This window comes from Prunus mume, linkage group LG5 (genome assembly GCF_029339155.1).
Source record: "Prunus mume cultivar Tortuosa linkage group LG5, ASM2933915v1, whole genome shotgun sequence".
In the NCBI taxonomy this organism is placed as follows: Eukaryota; Viridiplantae; Streptophyta; class Magnoliopsida; order Rosales; family Rosaceae; genus Prunus; species Prunus mume.
Window position 1 is genome coordinate 4,814,138 of NC_142702.1, and position 22,098 is coordinate 4,836,235.

The 22,098-nt window shown below is 39.2% G+C and overlaps 1 protein-coding gene and 1 pseudogene across 2 annotated transcripts; both read right to left on the bottom strand.

The window, feature by feature from the left end:
* Nucleotides 1-1,049, bottom strand: LOC103343989 (uncharacterized; annotated as a pseudogene). The gene is made up of 2 exons (XR_016127483.1): nucleotides 823-1,049; nucleotides 1-717 (listed from the first exon to the last, which is right to left on the bottom strand). The product of XR_016127483.1 is annotated as an uncharacterized LOC103343989 (transcript).
* Nucleotides 1,050-6,501: 5,452 nt separating this feature from the next.
* Nucleotides 6,502-7,780, bottom strand: LOC103343344 (uncharacterized). Its single transcript, XM_089053582.1, has 2 exons — nucleotides 7,569-7,780; nucleotides 6,502-7,298 (listed from the first exon to the last, which is right to left on the bottom strand). The coding sequence occupies exons 1-2, from the start codon at nucleotides 7,699-7,701 to the stop codon at nucleotides 6,736-6,738; spliced, it is 696 nt and encodes a 231-aa protein (XP_088909708.1). The 5' UTR covers nucleotides 7,702-7,780; the 3' UTR covers nucleotides 6,502-6,735.
* Nucleotides 7,781-22,098: the final 14,318 nt, after the last annotated feature.

The following is a 22,098-nucleotide window of genomic DNA, read 5'->3' on the forward strand; positions in this document are numbered from 1 at the left end:
TGAGAGTTAAGGTTGATTCTATTGAATTATTGAAAAATATTTCCTTGAACTGATAAATGCGAAGTTGGTATTACACAGTAGCCATATAACAGCAAGAACAAGCAGAAATATATAATAAAGTGCCAAGAACAGTTTCTTCTTTCCTAGTCATATCCTTTTTTTCTTCTCTCTCTCTCTCTCCATGCAGAAATTTATTCTATACCAATACACAACTTCTATGCTTTCATCCCTTAACAATATTGTTATAGTTGAAAGAACACTAGGCTAGCTTTAGGGAACCAGAGGAAGGAGTAGCTTACAAAGGAAAGGATGTGGAGGAAAAGGCTTCTTGAATGTTGGAATGGGTGGAGGAAGAGGCCTAGTTGAAAACAGGAGAGGGAAATGGTCTCGATGGATATTCTGGAGGCCGATATCCTGGATCCCCAATTTTTCGTTCCACAACTGGCACCGGCGGATGGCCCGGCTTCTTAAAGGGTGGAATCTTGAAGATTGGAACTGGTGGAGGGAGTGGCTTCTTGAAGATTGGAACTGGTGGTGGAAATGGCTTCTTTACAGTGGGAAACTTATGTAGAGGTGGTTTCTTGACGGAGGGCTTCGGTGGAAATGGCTTCTTTACTATGGGAATCTTATGTACAGGTGGTTTCTTGAAGAAGGGTTTTGGTGGAAGCACTGCAAACTTCCCTTCTTCATTGAGCTCTGCAGCCTCTGTTTGGAGCTCTTCAATTTGGACATGCATGGGCACAAGAGATGCAGAAGAATGTTACTTGTCATTATGTGATCACAAGACTAATATAATTACACACATATAAATATATATCTCACCTGAAAAAGCTTTGTCTAGTAGTACTTGTTCTCCAGCTACCTCAACAGTCTCTGCATTGCTGTAGGAGAAGCTTACTGCAAACAAGCAGAACCAGAGCCCCAGAAGAGCTCCTTGGAAAGCAAGACGGGTCTGCATTGAAAACCTTTCTTAAGCTGCCACTTATAGAAGTGCTTAATCCAACTTTTAAAATTTGGTTAAGTTAGCTTTGGTGCTTTTTATCAGTTGCAGCAGGCATGGTATATATAGTAAGTTTAGGAGGCTTAGGTCTGCTTGCACTTAATTATTAATTAAGGGGTTGATACCAAGGTCAGTAAGATTGAAAAGGATTTTAGTACATAGAGGCAACATGTCACTGGCTTTGCAGCTCAAATGGTATTTATTTCATCCAATGACAACTGCTAGCAAGCTGGCTTTGCAGCTCAAATGGTATTTATTTCATCCAATGACAACTGCTAGCAAGCATAGCTGTTCTGATTGTTCAAGTTTGTCAAATGGCATTAATGCTGACTAAGAAGTATCAAAGGATGCCACCACTAACTATGAAATCACACATTTTGTCATTTGGATACGAACCAAAGCTTAATTTGTCATGTACTTTTGGGGGTATATTTTGTGATCCTTTAGAATCATAAAATCCAAGCTCTTACTCCATGTGAGAATGATATTTTTACTAATTTGTAATCAGAATGAGAGTGAGGAGTCGGAATCAGTCATTCCCACTAGAGTCACCATTATTTGTTTCCAATTTTTGTTCACCTAGTATACTGTTGGGAATAAATATTATTATTATTATTATTATTATTTTAATGTTTACTCTAAAATATCCAAGCTTTAGAGATAGGCTTGAGAATGAATGAGTTGCAAACATGCCACTATTAGTAGTGTAGAAACCTTAATAAACTTGAAAGAATTAAGTAAACTCAAATGATTGTGAATTGGAAGGGAAACTAATCAATGAAGATTTATAGAAATATGTTTTGGACACTTTTATGTACATAACCCCCTTACTCTTTTCCTCACACATAAGAATGAGTTTAGTAATTAAATATTAGGCAAATAAAATTACCTATGCATAACTACAATTCTGGCGAGGCAAATTTGTATAAGGTTTAACTTGTGAGGATGGAAATATCAATTGGAAGTCGGTTTAGTTAGACATCAGACTTTGACTAATCAAATTGAAAGTGAACTACATTAATAACCCCCATATGGTCCCCAAGTTCTATTATTGAGGCATGTCCTCTTCTTGGAACCAGAAAAACCGGTGACATAATTACTAGTTGAGCTTGAGAAATAGTAATGTCATGGAGCCTAGTCTTGACGAATTTTGGGTTGTGAGATTAAATCTTCAAGTCATATTCGATTTGTAAAGTTTGTTAGATTTCTTTATATGCGTGTTCAGGATCTTTCATACAATCTGAAATACGTAAAGACATACCCGGCATCATTTTTCTTGAGTACACAACCTCTTAACTCATTCAGCCGTAGTAGCAACAATCCCAACAAGAACATGAACGGCTCAAGACTTCTGCTCTCTTTCAAAATCTGTTTCAGGTCTCTCTTTATGATGAGATTAGGGTTAGAGAACGTGTTTGACGAGAGCAGGGCCTTAAGCTTATATAGACTAGGTCAAGTCATCTCTACTCATCACCAAGAGCCGACTTGACTAATCTTCCAAGCCCACCAAGCAACGGTTCACGCAAAAGGAAATAAATAGGACCCCTTAATAGGCTTCAAAACCTTTCCTTATTCCACAAGGTTTTGGGCCTTAAGGTATAACCTAATTTAAACTCTTATCAAAACCTGATATAACTTTGTATCTAGTGCACCAATCTAAATAGGAAACATAATATTCTCCCACTAGATCAAGCACTAGAGCACTAAGCTTTCTGTATTCCAAAAGGCTTGATAATCTTTATTGGCCATGAGTTTAAATCAGTTAAGTCCTTCCCTTCAAGCTATAGTAAAAAGCGATTAGACAAAACAAACTATAGACAAACACTGCTCTCTTTATTAAAAACAGGCCATCTATAATCACATAATGCAATCTCAAAACACATGAAGTAGCTACCAACGCGAACTTTAATATGTACTGATCCGTAATGTGAATCTTTATGCTTTCAGTACATGTACCCCTTTACAACTTAGCAATAGTCAATCCGCAATGTTATTAAAACAATAGTATCTCAAAAGAGACCATAAACTCACATGCATAAACAAAATTACATAATAAGTTTAAGCAACTAAATAGTTAAATGGTAGAATTTATTCAACAATAAATAAAACTGTCAACCAAATTAACATCCTTAAATGCAAATCCCTTAATCCAAAAAATAGCACAAAATAAACATACTAGTAAAATATCAGAATGGAAACAAGACTCCCATTAAATTGCAGCATCAAAGCTAGGAAATAATCTCATGCTCTCAACATGTCTTGGAAAAGCTACTGAAGGCAAAAACTTTGTGAACGGATCTGCAATCATATCTTGAGTTCTGATATGATCAAACCTGACTAGTTTGTTCGCTACCTCCTCCTTCACTGTAAAATATTTTCTGTCAATATGCTAAAGTCTAGATGACATCTTATTGTTCATGCAGTGAAAAACAGTCGTAATGTTGTCATTATATATCAGTATTGGTCTAGAAATCGAGTCCACCACCTTAATGTCTTTAATAAAATTCCTTAGCCATACTGTATGAGAAGTGGCTTCATAGCAAGCTATGTATTCTGAAAACATGGTTGAACTCGAAACACCAGATTGTTTAGCACTCTTCCAAGCAACATCGACTCCTGCCATCTTGAAAAGAAAACCTGAAGTAAAGATGTAATCATTCTCTGCTTTTCTAAGATTCGCATCAGCATAACCAACAAGCTCTAAATTCTCTATGCCTTTGTAAATCAACATATAAGCCTTTGTTCTCTGCATGTACCTCAGAATCTTCTTTCCAACTATCCAATGTTGCATTCCCGGATTTGACTAAAATCTCCCCATCTTGCTAAGGCACATGGCTAGGTCTAGCCTTGTACACACTTTTGTGTACATAATGCTTCTTACTAGAGAAGCGTACGGCTTGTTCCTCATCTCATCTTCATCTAGTTTATTCTTGGGGCAATACTCCTTCTTTAAATCACCTTTAGCTAACGGAACTTTTTGTCCAGAACACATACTCATGTCAAAGCGCTTGAGTATCCTTTAAATGTATGTTTTCTGTGATAGGCCTAGGAGGCCTCGAGCTCGGTCTCTCTGAATTTCAATGCCTAACACAAAAGCGGCTTCTCCCAAATCATGCATCTCAAAATTGTTTGAAAGTAGCTCCTTAGTGTCTTTCAGTAAATTGTGGTCTTTTGTAGCCAAAAGTATATCGTCGACAAACAGCACTAGAAAAATAAATTGGCTCCCACACTTCTTCAGATAAATCCATTGATCGGCTATGTTCTCTTCAAAACAATTAGATGAAATAGTTTGATGGAATTTGAAATACCACCTCCTACTTGCTTGCTCTAGTCCTTAAATTTCCTTGTCAAGTTTGCAAACCATATGCTCTTTTCTCTCCTTTGCAAACTCTTCAGGTTGCCTCATAAAATTTACTTCTTCGAGTTCACCATTCAGGAAAGTAATTTTTACATCCATTTGATGTAAAATTAGGTCATAATGCACCACCAAAGGCATAATGATGCGGAAAGAATCTTTGGCGGAAACTAGCGAAAACGTCTTAGTGTAGTCAATTCCCTCCCTTTGGGTGAATCCTTTTGCTACCAATCTAGCCTAAAATCTTTCGATTCTTCCATCCTTATCCTTCTTTGTTTTAAATACCCATTTTAAGCCTACCAATTTCTGGCTCTTGTGAGGTTCAACTAATTCTCATACTTGATTATTCTTCATGCTTTCGAGTTTATTCAACATTGCTTTCCTCCATTTGTTTGCATTATGACTCTCCATACCTTCTTTAAAACTTGTTGGATCAGCCTTATCTCCAATGTCAAAATCTGATTCCTGTAAGTATACATAATCCAAAATTGTTGTGGATCTTCTTGTTTTATCAGATCTCATTGGTTCGGGTGAATTTTCTTGTTGTTGGTTTTCTGCAGTTTGTTCTTCTTGTTGTTGATTAATTAGTTCTTCATAAAGAACAACCAGTCTCAACAATTCGAGTACTATAATTTGGACAGTAAAATTAAAAAAAAAAACTTAAAATCTAATTCGGGTACCATAATTTGGATAGTAAAATCTAGAACCATTTGACCTTGTAGGATAACCAATAAAATGACAGCAAATCGTTTTAGGATTAAGCTTTTTCTCTTGAGGGTTATAGATTCTAACTTCAGCTTTGCAACCCCATACATGAAGGTACCGCAGGCTAGGCTTTCTAGAAGTCGAAATTTCAAAAAAATGTCTTAGGTACGGAGTTACTAGGCACTTTATAGTTTGTTGTTTTGAACGCCTCTCTCAAAAAGCGTAGGCAAATTGGTTTTGGAAATCTTCCTAAAAACCATGCCCTTTAAAGCTCTGATACCAATTGTTAGAGTTCTTTATATGCGTGTTCCTGATCTTTCACACAATCTGAAATACGTAAAGACATACCTGGCACCATCTTTCTTGAGTACATGACCTCCGAACTCATTCAACCGCAGCAGCAACAATCCCAGCAAGAATAGGAATGGCTCAAGACTTCTGCTCTCTCTCAGAACTTGTTTCAGGTCTCTCTTTATGATAAGATTAGGGTTAGAGAACTTGTCTGACGAGAGCAGGGCCTTAAGCTTATACAGGCTAGGTCAAGTCATCTCTACTCATCACCAAGGGTCGACTTGACTAATCTTCTAAGCCCATCAAGCAACAATTCATGCAAAAGGAAATAAATAGGACCCCTTAATATGCTTCAAAACCTTTCCTTATTCCACAAGGTTTTGGGCCTCAAGGTATAACCTAATTTAAACTCTTATCAAAACCTGCTATAACTTAGTATCTAGTTCACCAATCTAATAGGAAACATAACGAAGTTTTCATATTCTCACATGAAATGATATCATTCTTTTCCATAATGAAGGGCAAAGTACAAATAGTTGTCAGATGCCAAGATTAAGAGCACAGTTTCACTAAGGACATGTTAGTCCTTTCTCTGAGAAACAACAAGCATGGAGCCTGTTGCCTCATATAATGATTGTAGATGTTGCATACAACAATCTCTCAGGCAATCTTCCCAGTTCATTGGGTGCCTCAGGTTCTTTTTTCATGTTGAAGATGAACAACAACAATTTCGAGGGAGAAATTCCTTTTTCCTTGCAAACCTGCACTTCTTTGAGGAACATTGATCTTGGGGATAATAGATTCACAGGTAAAATACCTCCATGGATTAGAATTTGGGTAATGATTAAACTGGTCCTTAATTAAGTAGGTTTAGTGTGGTTCTTTTCCTTCGACAATTCACCATTTTGTTGTTGTCAAAGTTTGGAAGGGGGAGGTGCAATTGAGTTTAGGGTTCGAACTTGAGGCCACTGATCTACAAACAAGTGCTCTTACCATTAAGTTGTGGACCCGTTGGCTTGACAATTCACCATTTAGTACTAATTAATCCAGTAAAAGTCTTATTGAGGGCTTGAGGTTGATTCTTTGGAATTAAGGAAAAATATTTCCTTGAACTGATAAAATGCAAATTTACTATCACGCAGTAGCCATATAACAGCAAGAACAAGCAGAAATATTACAATACATGTAGAAATATTACAATGCAAAAGTTGATAGTAAAGTTCCAACTTCCAAGAACAGTCTCTTATTTCGTTGTCATCTTTCTTTTCTCTCTCTCTGTGTCTCTTTCTCTCTCCATGTAGGAATTTATTCTATTCCAATACATAACTTCTATGCTTTCATCCCTTAACAATATGGGCTTAGGTGAAAGAACACTAGGCTAGCCTTAGGGAACCAGAGGAGGGAGTGGTTTCCCAAGGAAAGGATGTGGAGGAAATGTTGGAATGGGTGGAGGAAGAGGCTTCTTGAAAATAGGATGGGGAAATGGTTTCTTGTATACGGGAATTGGTGGAGGAAGTGGCTTCTTATAGATTGGAACAGGAGGTAGAGATGGCTTCTTGAATTTTGGAAGGGGATGAAAAAATGGCTTCTTTACAAAAGGTTTTGCTTCCACAACTGGTACCGGCGGATGACCCGGCTTCTTGAAGGGTGGAATCTTGAAGACGGGAACAGGTGGAGGGAGTGGCTTCTTGAAGATTGGAACTGGAGGAGGGATTGGCTTCTCGAAGGGTGGAGGGAGTGGCTTCTTGAAGAAGGGCTTTGGTGGAAATGGCTTCTTGAAGATTGGAACTGGAGGAGGGATTGGCTTCTTGAAGGGTGGAGGGAGTGGCTTCTTGAAGAAGGGCTTTGGTGGAAATGGCTTCTTTACAATGGGAATCTTAGGTGGAGGATGTTTCTTAAAGACAAACTTCCCTTCTTCATTGAGCTCTGCAGACTCTGTTTGCAGCTCTTCAATAGGACATGTGCACAAAGAGATGCAGAAGAATGTTACTTATCAGAAAAACAATTCACAAAAAAAATAACAAACCTAGAGATTTCAGTAAGTAATTCAAAATAATGAAGAGCAATGAAGGGGTCTGTTTTGTAACTTTTGTTATTGTATTGTGCTACATTGCTAGAGCTGTCAAGTAGCTTCCTTGTAATAGAAAATTTGTAGTGTAATCAAGTAGCCTAAAAGAACTATTTGATCTCGCTAAGACTATATATATTATATGTCACCTGAATAAGCTTTGTCTAGTGCTTGTTCTCCGGCTTCCTCAATAGTCTCTGCATTGCTGTAGCAGAAGCTTACAGCAAACAAGCACAACCAGAGACCCAGAAGGGCCCCTTGGAAAACAAGACGGGTCTGCATTGAAAAACCCTGCAACACTAAAATGGTATAAAAGTAGTAGATCCAACTTTTACAAGTTGGTTAAGCTGGCTTTGGTGCTTTTTATCAGTTCCAGCAACCTTGTTATTATAGTAAGTAAGATGAACTGTTTAGGAGGCTCATGTGCGTGTACTTAATTATTAATTGAGGGATTGATGTCAACTTCATTAAGATTGAAAAGGATCTTAGTACAAAGAGGCAACATGCTCACCGGCTTTGCAGTTCAAATGGTATTTATTTTCATTCACTGACTTTCCACTTCCCTAACTTCTACCAGCATAATTGAGCCTACTAACTATATGAAGCCACATTTTGGCATTCGGGTACTAATCCCAAGCTTAATTTGTCATGACATGTTGGGGGAATAATATTCAGTGATCAAAACAAGCTTAATTTCTTATCAGCCGGTTGATGCATGTGAGTGATTTATAACAAACCAAAATCCCCACCGGCCATTTTTCTTTTTCGAATATTGTGGTCAATCATGTTCTGCTCTCCCAAGTCAACTACATTATTTTGTTTCCAAGTTTCAATTCAACTGCTTGTAGAAAACTATAATAAAATATTGGCATTAACTTCAGATATATGATGCAAGATTAATTTGGTACTGAACAATGTTCATCTTCTGAAGGGAGGGAGGGGAGAAAAACTGAAAAACAAAAACACGTGATGCAAGATTAACTTGGTTCTGAACAGAGTTATGCAAATCTTACCAGATACCCATAACTTCTCCATTTCCGTTCTTATAATTTCGAATCGATATCATATTTATCCTTGTAGTTCCAATTTTAACAAGCTTACCTTGACACTTGACTTAGGTAAAGGTTCAAAAGAGATAAATAAAAGATTCTATCAACATTTAAATTTAATGGTCAACCTCATAAGTTTGGAAAGCTAATATAGAAATCTTACATTAGAAAAAGACCACATTTTAGATTGTAATGACATGTTTACTAACTTGTAATCAAAACAATAAGAATGAACCAGAAGGAGTGAGAGTCGGAATCAGTCATTTCCACGATGATTTTCTTCCTATATTTGTTCACCTAGTTGATATATGACAGTGACATGCTAATATCTTGTTGGAAATACAATTTTTTTTTTCTCTTAAGAAATTAAAGAAATTAAAAATATGCTTAAATATACAAACAAAATTTTATAACTTATTCTGACGTCCATAGCATATATAATCAGGAAAAAAAAAATTACTACCATTACTTGTTTCCTTATATTGCAGGACTTCAGATAAAGCCAATGATCTGCACCTCTTTCAACTCTTAAGCAATATTAATAATGTATGTTGATTTTCTTGAGCTACCAAATATAATCTAGACGTCTAAGCGTTCAGGTTCTCTCAAATTGCTCATTAAAATTTTAATCAAATAGCGTTTGGGAAAATATGACAAGGAGGCATGAATGGAAACATTCTTATTTAATACTATACCCCAGGTCCCTAATAAATTAATCATGTTGTTCACCATTTATAACATGTGAACTAGTAACACAATGTTTCGACAAAAAAGGAAAAGAAAAGAAGTAGTCACACAAGGAGGTGTGAGGTGAGGAACACATTGAGAAAACTTTCTTATATATGCTACCAAGGTACTAGCCATGAGGTTATATTTTTTGGAAATTCTTCGGTGTGACGATTATCAGTTGAGCTACAAGCCCTTGCATGTTACCAATTTATTTATATTATAACACCTGTATCTATTAACTAATACTATACCTTTTTTTTACAATTAATACTATACGATATTCATGACTTATCAATTATGACACACCCAAAACCCAAAATAGGGGTTGAAATTATAAAAAAACCCAAGCACTATTTAAACATATAAACATACCCAAAACCCATCATTACACACACTCAAAACCCATTTATAAGCACACCCAAAAAGTTGACTTTGGGGTTGATTTTGGGTGTGTTTCTATATTTAAATAGTGCTTGGGTTTTTTTATAAATACATGTTTAGGATTGGGTTTATTTATAAATTTGTATATTTTTTTTTCTTCCTTCTTTAGAAATTCTAGAATTGCATTTATAATTCAACCAAAAAAGTCACTAGCCACAAAAGGCATTACAATAACGAAGCGATCATACATCAAAATTAGGACAAAACGATCACACAGGATCGAAGAAACTCTGGCATAAGCATCCCTACTAAGTGCAAACTCATAATAACAAAAAATAGATAAAGCTTGAAAAAACCAGCCATAACAATACAAAGAATGATAGGAAATTAGCTCCAAGGGTTCTCTCTCGCTAAGGGAGGAGAGCCGCACGTCATATCTAGGGTACCCTCTCAAGGTCAGTTGCCTCCGTCATACACCCAGCCGCCGTCATTCCTCCTTTGTGCACGATAGGTGTCGTCATTGTCTCTCCTTCTCGCATTATTGCTTGCCACGAGCTACTCGTTTTGTCTCTCCCTTCTCCACTCAGGCTCATCAAAGGTGCTAATCAATTGGTCCCTTGAGGATTTTATTGGTTGGTCTGGTTTCAATTGTGAGCAAGGTCGGAATTAGGGCTCTCTCCCCTCGTGTCTCCCATGCGACGCCCACCTGTTGGTTTCACTATCTTTGAGTCTGGGACCCAACTGGTGTTTTCCTAAGCGTGCTAGTGTTGTGGTAATTCTTTGGATTTTTGCTCTCCTGTCTCAGTCTTTATCCTTAGCATGGTTTTTTTGTTCGACTTGGCTCATTGGTTAGAGTGGAAATTCTGGTCTTTGCTATATCTGTATTAAGCTGGAACATTCGGGAGCTTGGCAATCGTATGTTTCGTGATCTTAGAAACCTCTTACATGACAAAACACCATATATTGTTTTCCTTACTGAGACTCGTATGACTGCTATCCAGATGGGCAGATTGGTCCAAAGACTTGGTGTGGGTGGAGTCCTCTGTGTTCCCCGTGAACGGTTCTCTGGTGGTCTCTGTATTCTTTGTAACCCTAGTTCACAGGTTGTGTTGCTTTCATCCTCTTGGAGACATGTTGACGCTCGGGTTACCTTTCCTAATTCCTTTGTTACACGAATTACTAGGTTTTATGGTCATCCTGACCGTACTCGGCGGATTCATTCTCGGGAGCTTCTTCACCATTTGAGTCAGGTGGATATTGGTCCATGGATGTGTTGCGGTGACTTCAATGAAATTCTACCGGTGGACCAAAAAAGTGGCCCTCGTTTCGGCTCTGTCGGTCAAATCGAAGATTTTCAATTGGTAATTGATGCCTGTAATTTGTTATCATTTGATTTTGTGGGTCATCCTTTTACCTGGACGAACAACCGCAAAGATAACGCCAATGTTCAAGCACGATTAGATAGAGGCTTTGGTAATTTAGCCTTATTTCGGCAATGAGGCAATTTCTCAACATATTCTTCTTATCATCACCCAATTTTTCTCCTTCACGTCGTATGGCCTAGTGTTGATGATTGGATTCATTGGAGTCCACGTCGTTTCCAGTTTGAGGAATAATAGACAACTGACGAAGACTGTTAAAGAATAATTTAAGAAGGGTGGCATTGTGAGGAATTGTCATATCCTGGATCGGCTCCGCCGTAGCACGATATTATCCGCTTTGGGCCTCCTGTCCTCACGGTTTTGTTTCTGGGAACTCACGAGCAACTTCCGAATGGATCACCCATCCTGGGATTGCTCTAGTCCAAACTCGCTTAACTTCGGAGTTCCCATGACTCCAAAGCCAGAGAGCTTCCCAAAATGCCTCGTGCTAGATGGAGCTGGGCATGTACATATAAGGCACATCACCCCTTCTCCGTTGGTCGATGTGGAATGTTACAATCCACCCCCTTAGGGGCCTGACGTCCTCATCGGCATACTCACACCACACGTCAAAGTGGCTCTGATACCGTTCTGTCACACCTTAGATTGGCTCCACCGTAGCACAATATTGTCCGCTTTGGGCCCCCTGCCCTCACGATATTGTTTCTGGGAATTCACGAGCAACTATCCATTGGGTCACTCATCCTGAGATTGTTCTAGCCCAAACTCGCTTAACTTCGGATTTCCCATGACTCCGAAGCCAGTGAGCTACCAAAAGGCCTCATGCAAAATGGAGCTGGGCATGTACATATAAGGCATATCACCCCCTCTCCGTTGGTCGATGTAGGATGTTACAATATTTGGTATCAAATTGCCAATCACATAGCCAAAATTAATTCTATGGTACATATTTTTATGCTAATAATGTATTACAGATTTTTTTTGCTTGTTCTCCAGCTTCCTCAATAGTCTCTGCATTGCTGTAGCAGAAGCTTACAGCAAACAAGCACAACCGGAGACCCAGAACGGCCCCTTGGAAAGCAAGATGGGTCTGCATTGAAAAACCCTGCAACACTAAAATGTTATAAAAGTAGTAAATCGAACTTTTACAAGTTGGTTAAGCTGGCTTTGGTGCTCTTTGTCAGTTCCAGCAACCTTATTTTTTATAGCAAGTTAGATGAACTGTTTAGGAGGCTCATGTGCTTGCACTTAATTATTAATTGAAGGATTGATGTCAACTTCATTAAGATTGAAAAGGACCTTAGTACAAACAGGGAACATGCTCACCGGCTTTGCAGTTCAAATGGTATTTACTTTCATTCACCGACTTTCCACTGCCCTAACTTCTACCAGCATTTTGCTTTCCTGCTTATTCAAGTTTGTCAAATGGCATTAATGTTGAGTAATACTAATTGAGACTTCTGAGTATCAAAGAATATGCTCCTGACTATACTGACAGGTTTATTAACTTGTAATCAGAACAATAAGAATGAACCGAAAGGACTGAGAGTCAAAATCAATAATTCCCACAATGATTTTCTTCCAATATTTATTCACCAAGTTGATATATGAAAATATGCTAGTACCTCGTTGGAAATACAATTTTTTTTTTCTCTCTAAAGAAATTAAAGAACTTAAAAATATGCTTAAATATACAAACAAAAATATAGAACTTATTTTGATGTCTATAGCATATATACTCAGTAAAAACAAAAGTTCTTGTTTCCTTATATTGCAGGACTTCAGATAAAGCCAATGATCTGTTCCTCTTTCACCTCTTAAGCAATATTAACAATGTATGTTGATTTTCTTGAGCTACCAAATATGATCTAGACGTCTAAGCGTCCAGGTTCTCTCACATTGCTCATTTAAAATTTTCATCAAATAGTGTGTGGGAAAATATGACAAGGAGGTGTGAATGGAAGCATTCCTATTTAATACTATACCCTGGTCCCTAATAAATTAAGCATGTCGTTCACCAATTATAACATGTGAACTAGTAACACAATATTTTGACAAGAAAAGAAAGGACTAGTAACACAAGGAGGTGTGAGGTGAGGGACACTTTGAGAAAAATTTCTTATATATGCTACTAGGGTACTAGCTATGAGGTTAAATTTTTTAAAAATTCTTCGGTGTGACGATTATCACTTGAGCTACAAGCCCTTGCATGTTGCCAATCTATTTACATTATAACACCTGTATCTATTAATTAATACTATATTTTTTTTTAACGATTAATACTATACCATATTCATGACTTATCAATTATGACATATACTCATGGTATAATGTGTTTTTTTTTTTTTTTTTATCTTTTGGAGAAATTTTGGAATTGCATTCATAATTCAGCCATAAAAGCCATTAGCCACAAAGGGTCATTACAATAACGGAGCGATCGAACATCAAAATTAAGTGCCCATTTGGCATTGCTTATTTGGGGTGATAAGTGATATTTTTAAAAATTTGGGAAACCCATCTCATTTTGTAAACTATGAGAAAATCACTTATTGTTAAAAATTGTTGTGAGAGAAAGCTCTAAGGGAAAGCAGCTAATGAGGTTCTTTCATTTTCTGATAATGAAGGAATCAGTTTCAAAGGGGCGCTATGTTTAATTACTATGCGGGAATCATTTCCTAACTATGCGAAAATCAGTACCAACAACACTTTTAACAAAAAGTTTGCCAAACGCCAAACTGCTTTATCTCACAGCTGATTTCTCTCATAGCAAATCTAACAATGCGATTATTTTCACAGCACAGCAATGCCAAACTGACCCTAAGATAATTTAGGGCTCCACCACTAACGATCACGCATGATCGAAGAAACTCTGGTATAAGCATCCCAACTAAGAGTGTAAACTCAGAATTACCAACAATAGATAAATCTTGAAAAAACCAAGCCATAACAATACAAATAAAGATAATAATCAACAACTAGGCATAAAATTCATTACAAAAAGACTTGTGTTTGGTGAAGGTTTTGGGTCGCTCTCTCTTTCATGCGAGGAGAGCCTTGACAGCTAGGGTTAGGGTTTGTCCTGTGCTCTTTACTCATTCTCTGTGCCGTCTCTCTCAGTCTTCTGTGATTATCTCTTTGGGTTCTTCTTGGTGAATTGGGTATGATGTTTTTTTTGCTCTTTCGTTCTCTGTGGGGTGGCTGCGTTGGCTTCCTTTTTGGGTTCCTAATGAGTCTGTCGCTGGTGAGGGGTCCCCATCTTAATGCTATGAAGATGGCCACCGCCTTTTCTGCTCAATGGGATGATAAGTATGCGGCACCAAGCTGGAATCAAAAGCGTGCGAAAGCTGGTGTTGGGCATTTGATTATTACTGCCATGGATTTTTCTGGTAAGCATAGTTTTTGTATCAAGGATTTTGTTGACAAGGCAGAGGAGACCAACCTCGAGGGATCTCCAAGATCTCCCTAATAATTCTCCTATGGAACGTTCGTAGGCTTGGCAACCGATGAACGTTCCTACTATGAAGATCTTTCTTCAGAATTTTCTTCAAGCTCAGAGGCCAATCTTGGTCTCCCTTGCTTGTCAGCTGGGGTTCTGGATCAAGAAAATTGGAGATGGCAGTTGGTGTTTGGCTGGATCTGTTATGATGCTCACAATAAGTTTTTGACTCTGCATGAAGAACTATGATGCTTTCTTTAGATCATAGGAGGCTTTCTTTGACAATATTTGCGTAGTGATAAGATGGGTTTCAATGGTTTTGCGGTTGGGTGATTGGCTAGATCTATTTTGATACCCATAATGAGTTTTTGACTCTATACGAAGAACTATGATGCTTTTTCTAAATCCTAGGAGGACGTCTTTGTCGTTTTAAAGGTTTTGTAGTTAGGATTTTAGGTTGGTTTGTTTGGTATAAGTTGGTTGACTTTTATGTTTAATCAATAGCATGGGTGGTACTCTTTCCTATCCCGGGATTTTGTTTCTCTGGGAAGGTTTTAACGAGGCAGTTGTTAACATGCAAGTTCTTACCTTGTAATGTTCCTTTCGGTTGAATGAAATACCATCTTTTCTATAAAATTAAAATAAATAAAAAACAATTCTAATAAAGATAGGAAATTAGCCCCCTAGGGTCGCTCTCTCGCTAGGCGAGGAGAGCCGCACGTCATAGCTAGGGTTCCTTCTCAAGGTTAGACTCAGCCCACACTACCAGTCGTTGTCATTCCCCTTTGCTCGCGATAGGTGTCGTCGTCATCTCTCCTTCTCACCCTACGACTCGCCACGAGCGACTCATTTTGTCTCTCCCTTTGCCACTCAGGCTCATTGCAGGTGCTAATCAATTGATCCCTTGAGATTTTATTGGGTTTTGTCAGGTATCGATTGTGAGCACAATCAAAATTAGGGCTCTCAGCCCTCGTGTCTCCCTTGCGCCGCCCACCAGCTGGTTTCACTCTCTATGACTCTGGGTCCTTGCCGATGTTTTCCTAAGTGTGCTAGTGTTATGGTCATTATTTGGATTTTTGTTCTGCTGTCTCTGTCTTTCTCCTTCGCATGCTGTGGTTGTTTTATTCGTCTTGGCTTGGTGATTTGAGTGGAAATTCTGGTATTTGCTATGTCAGTATTAACATCGTACGTTCCATGATCTCATAAAAAACCTCTTGCATGACAAAACACCATACATTGTTTTCCTTACTAAGACTCGTATGACTGTTGTCCAGATGGGCGAATTGGTCCAAAGACTTGGTGTGGGCGGAGTCCTCTATGTTCCCCGTGAAGGATTCTCTAGTGGTCTGTGTATTCTTTGGAAGCTTGGTTTACTAGTTGTGTTGGTCTCATCCTCTTCAGGACATACTGACGCTTGGGTTACCTTTCTTAATTCCTTTGTTACACGGATTACTAAGGTTCTATGATCATCCTTACCCTACTCGGCGAATTCATTTTTGGGAGCTTCTTCGTCGTTTGAGTAAGGTGGAATTGGTCCAAGGATGTGTTGTAGGGACTTCAATGAGATTTTGTCTATAGACAAAAAAAGTGGCCCTCTTCTCGGCTCCGTTGGTCAAATCGAAGATTTTCAACTAGTAATTGATGCTTGTAATAATCTGTTATCATTTGATTTTGTGGGTCATCCTTTTACCTAGTGTTAAGGGTGCGCAAATCTCACGGCCTGGTGCTCCGGGCCAAAGGGATGTGCGTTAACACGTGACGTCCTTTTTTTGGATGCGGTGTGGTTGTGCGCGGGCGTGCCAGCACGATTTACCGTGCATCGATATGGTGATGAGGTTTGGGTCGAGGATGGTTTAAATGATGCGCTTGTTTCGAGTTCGACTCCTAATCAAACGATTGTGGCCGAGAGAGGAACTGATCTCGGCCGTCAGGTTCACGGCTTGAGCTATAAGGCCGTTTAATAGTGGTGTTGGTGGCGGGTTTTAGGCAGTGCTCCGGCGCGTTGCTCAGAGAGCGACGGTCGTATGATATATGGGTTGAATGAGATGACAACAGAGATGGTGCTCCGGCGCCTTGAAAATCAAGGCTCGTATGATATATTGATGAATGGATTTTCCTTACAATCTACCACTACTCCTAAGAAAGCAAATAAAGGTATTGAAAGTGCATTACAGGAAAATATAATTTGCTCCATGGGAGGCTTTTGGTTTGGTGTTTGAACCCCTTGAATGTAGTCTTGAGCTTAGTATTTATCGGGGGAGTCCTGGAGGGACAATCGAGGCCAAAAAGATCTGCATGGTGGAGTCTGATCGGGGCAAGTGGGTAGTCAAATCGGCATTTGGGATCGTGAAGCATGGTGGTGTGACCCCCATTGATCCTGGTAAATCTCGGCCACTGCCCTGATCGTGGGTTCTGCCCCCTTGGCCGTGGGAATGCATTTAATGCCCTGGTCTGGTGGTTGGTGATCTGACCTCAAGTTGTAAGATTACTTGTGAGAGTATTGGCGCCTAACCACTCTGATTTCCATTACCAAATCTTGACTTCAGTCACTTCCCCTCTCCCCTCGTGCATTAAATGCTTCTTACAACTAGTGGGCTTGCTGCGATAGTCAGAGGCATTACTTCATTAAATGGGGCGTGGGACCCTGAGGACATGTGGCGATTTAACCATAGTATCTTCGGCCGTGGCCTTTACGGCCTTCGGCTTCGGCCTATAATGCTGCGGTCGCGAGGCCGAGAGGTTTCTACCTTTGCAGCTTTTTTTTTTGTTTTTAGGAGGGCAAAATGCTTAACGAAACGTGGCCGTTTCAGTTCATAAGTAGGTGCTGGGGGCGAGAGGAGGTACCTTCGGTCAGTTTATGACCGTGATTTATTAGGCATAAACACCTAGACGAACAACCTCAAAGATAACGCCAATGTTCAATCGCGATTAGAGAGGGGCTTTGGTAATTTAGCCTTGTTTCAGCAATGGGGCAATTTCACCATCTACCATCTTTCAGCATATTCTTCTGATCATCACCCAATTTTTCTCCTCCCCGGCATATGGCCTAGTGTTGATGTTTGGCGTCGTTGGAGTCCACGTCGTTTCTCGTTTGAAGAATAATGGACAACTGACAAAGATTGTTAAAGAATAATTCAAGAAGGGTGGCATTGTCAGGAATCTCCTATGACTAATCTTGCCATATGTGTTAAGCACCTATCGAAGTGGAAAAGTCAAAGATTCAGGCATATGAATTCCAAAATTTAGTCTCTGCGTACCTCTCTAGCTTCCTTTCAAACTATTGCCCCCTCTAAAGCCCTTCTCCAGAGTAAAAAATTGGTTGCAAATGAACTCGATAGGTTACTGGAACTTGATGAACTATATTGGCGCCATCGTTCTCATATCAATTGGCTACAAGTTGGTGACCGTTACACTTCCTATTTTCATAAGATTGCCAATCACAAAGCCAAAATTATTTCTATGGCACATTTTTTTTAATATGCTAATAATGTATTACAAAGTGATCCCAGGAAGATTGGTGTTATATTTCTCAACTACTACAATCATCTTTTTCTTCTGCAGGAACAACTATGAGTAATGAGATTTTTGAGGCTATCTCTTCTCGAGTTCCTCAACTGACTCAACAATATTTGTCTCTACTCTTCACTAGAGAGGAAGTTGAAACTGCCATCAAATCTATAGGGCCCACGAAAGCTCCAGGTCCTGATGGGATGCCGGCTTTATTCTATCAGAGTTACTGGAGTATTATTGGCTCGGATATCTGTCAGCTCTGGTTACAGGTTCTTAATGGGAGTGGTGGGGTAGTTGATTTCAACCACATATTGATCGCCTTAATAACGAAAGTTCCGTCTCCCTCCCGGGTGATTGAATTTCGCCCAATTAGTCTTTGTAATGTTTTGTATAAAATTATTTGCAAAGTTTTTTCCAACAGGTTGAAAAATGCAATGCCGGATGTCATATCAGAATATCAAAGTGCATTCATCCCCCACCATATGATCTTGGATAACGCTCTTGCGGCTTTCAAAACAATTCATTGTCCGAATCGCAGAGGTGAATCAAGAAAAAGAAAGGCTATACTGAAGCTCGATACGGCCAAGGCCTATGATCGGGTGGAATGGGTATTTTTAATGGATGATTCACACGATGGAATTCCCTAATTGCTTTATCCAGTTGATCATGGGTTGTATTACTTATGTTTCTCAAAGGATGGCTGCTTCCAAGCCCACCTCCTGGTTGTCATCGCTCGATCACTTCCTTATCCAATAAGTGATTACTTAGGGACCTTAGCATACGATCTGGGCTGTTTTCCTCTCGACTTCGGATATTAGCACCCCAAAAGTCTATCTGTACAAACGATCTAGGCCTGTACTCGGAGTTTCCAAGGGGTTGGTAAGGCATAATGGGGCCACCTTAGCCCATTGAGTGCTCTCTCATCCAATTTATTCCTCATAGCTGAAGGCTTTTCAGCATTACTTCATAAATCCAATCGAGATTCTTGAGTCTGCAGGGTTTCTATTGCTCCTTCTGCCCCTTCTCTTAATCACCTATTTTTTGCAAATGACAGTCTCTTATTTTATGATGCTAAAGTTACCTAGATAACAGAATTGAAGTGCCTTTTTAGTCTTTATGAAGCAGCTTCGGGACAACAAATAAAATTTGCCAAGTCTGCTATCTATTTTAGCCCATCCACCCCTAAATCAATCCAAGCTCAACTTCTAGCGCTTTTGGGGGTACCGATCATGCCTTGCCATGAATGTTATTTGGATCTTCCTACTATAGCTGGAAAAAAAAAAAAAACAAATGTTCCTAGCTATCAAAGATTGTGTTTGGAAGAAGATTTCAGGATGGGAAGGTAAACTTATTTAGAAAGCTGGGAAGGAGGTGCTCATTAAGGTGGTATGTCAGGCGATGCCTACCTATTCTATGAGTGCCTTTCATCTATTGACTGGCTTATGCTCTAGAATTAAGAGTATTTTTGCTCGTTATTGGTAGTCTAAAGGCAGTGAAAAGTGTATCCATTGGAAGACCTGGAAGGCTCTAAGCAAGCACAAGACTGAAGGAGGTCTCGATTTTTGAGAACTTGTCTACTTTAATCAAGCATTGCATGCCAAACAAAGGTGGCGTCTTCTGGAATTTCCCAATTCCCTTATTGCACAGATGCTTAAAGCTTAGTATTTTCCAGAGTTTGATTTTCTTCACGCTTAAGGGGGTTTGACACCTTCTTTTACCTGGTAGTCAATATTATGTCATGAACTCCTTTCCCGTAGTCTTCGATGGCGTAGCGGTGATGGTCGACTTGTGAACATCTACATCGATCCGTGGGTACCTCACCATCTTACGTTTACGATTCAATCTTCTCTTTGTCTCCCTGTGGATTCCAGAGGCAGTGCTCTTATTACTGCTATGTTTTTGAGATCTACAACTTATTCACCTTTCCTAAAGCTGACCTCATCCTATCTATCCCTTTGAATTGCGATACTAGTGATAGCCGTATTTGGAATTTTACTTGTAATGGTCGGTATACAGTTAAGAGTGGATATTGGTCTGCCTTGGAATTTCAAGCTCATATGGCCTCTTTTTCTGTGTCCAGGTCTTCCTCTTCCTCCTCTCAACAGTTATGGAAGCATCTATGGAAGCTTTAAGTTCCACCGAAAATGAAACAATTCCTTTGGCATCTCGCCCACAACACTCTCCCCACTCGTGAGGTGCTTCTTCAGCGGAAAATAGTCCAAGATACCACTTGCTTTCGTTGTATGGGTCCGACTGAAACTGTGATGCGTGCTCTTCATGATTGCACTGTCAATTCTTATGTTTTGCGCTTAATGGGTTGGGCTCCACTTCTCGGCATTTTACTCTGTCATGATGCTGCAATTTGGTTATTGGCTGTATGGGATATCCTCCCTAGCTCACAACACTCTTTTACTATTACTTTGTAGTTCTTGTGGAATACCTGAAATGCAGCTTTGTTTAGTTCTCATGTCTTGCCCCCTGATCAAATAGTTTTTAGTGCAAAGAACTATGATGCTGAGTATCATAAGTTTTTATCAATCCATCATAGGCAGTCTTCTTTGGCAATCTCCCCCTTCTTGTTATTTTAAACTTAATTAACATTGATGGTGCACTTAGCTTGAGTTCTAATTTACATGGGGCTGGTATAACGGCAAGAGATTCCTGCGGTCGTCTTTGTGGGGGGGTAGCGATGTGTGATCTTAGCTTGCTGTCAATCCTGGCTACTAAGTTGTATGCTCTCAAAATTGGTATTTCCTTTGAGGTGGATGCTTCTCTCACGCCTCTCATTATTGAGTATGACTCTTCGACCCCCATCCATTTGATCCTTCAAGAAGATCTTTGTATGCGGCAGAAAGGGCTCTAGTTGAAGATATTCGCTGGCTCCTTGCCTCACTCCCCTGCTACTCGGCTCACTTTCTTCCCCACACAACTAACATAGTGGCAGATCATCTTGTGTGATACAGTCTTGGTCAAGAAGCTTTAGCTTTTTGGTTTTCTAACCCACCTCTTTGTTTACATGATTGTCTAAATGAGGACTCTCCTTAGTGTACTATTGCTTGACTCTCTTGTAGTCTCGGCGTGTGTGGTACTCTTTCCTCTTCTGAGGCTTTGTCCCACCCTCATAGAGGTTTTAACGAGGCCAATCTATACATGGTTTATCCTTGTAATACTCTGATTATCTAATTAAATCCATCATCTTCTGACCCCACCAAAAAAAAACTCTCACGAAGGAGAGGTGGAAAGCTCTTACAAAGGAGATGTGAAAAACTCTCACAAAAGGAGAGATGAAAACTACACAGGAAACTTAAAGAGTCTCTGCGACTTATTCCAAACTAAAAGAAACTGCAAAAGTGATTGTGGTATAGATCCAACACCGAAACGCATGTGGAAATCTGACGCCAAAATGCATCCGCCTGTGATGAGTTGAGGAAAATCATTACAAAACGAAGAGAAATAGGGGAAACCTTCTGTCTTTGAAAATTGGGGAAAAGAGGAGAAGGTAGGAAGGGAGAAGGAGAGAGGGGAGGAAGAACATTGACTCCTATCCTCTCAAAGTGAAAATGGCCATAGAATGTTTTTTGGGAAAGAGGGGACTAGGATTTTTGGAAAACTGTTTATAACATGTGTAGTTAGATGTGGAAGATTACATAATAAATCTTATTTGGTGATGCTTTTAGGGAAGTAGAACAGATGGTGATACTTTAGAATCGAATTATCAATATCTATCCAACTGGGCCCCATAATATCCTAGCGGGAGAAAGTTGGGAGACAAATTGAGTAAAAAGAGGTTGGATGCTAAAGCTTCCCAACAATATTCAGAGTCACCAAAATATTTCCCAAAGTGTATTTACTCGGTTATGAATGAACGAAAACAAGTACTATACACAGTCAAAAACAATTACTTCCATTTGTATTTTCCTTCCAGATGCATTAATAGAGATAGCTCTTGCAGGACTTGAGATAAAGCAAGAAAAGTCCAGGTTAACAGCTGTGCTAAGAAGTCCATAATTCAAGTCTGCATGGTGGTTTGGTTCGCTATCATAACAAAGCTTATGCAAATTCAGTACCCATTGATGCGTATCCCTATTTATACAAGCTCTACGTAGAGAGAATAATTGTTCACATTCCTGTACTCAAAATTGAAATCTCAATGATAATTGTATTCCTCAAATGCATCTTAGAATTTTGCCAT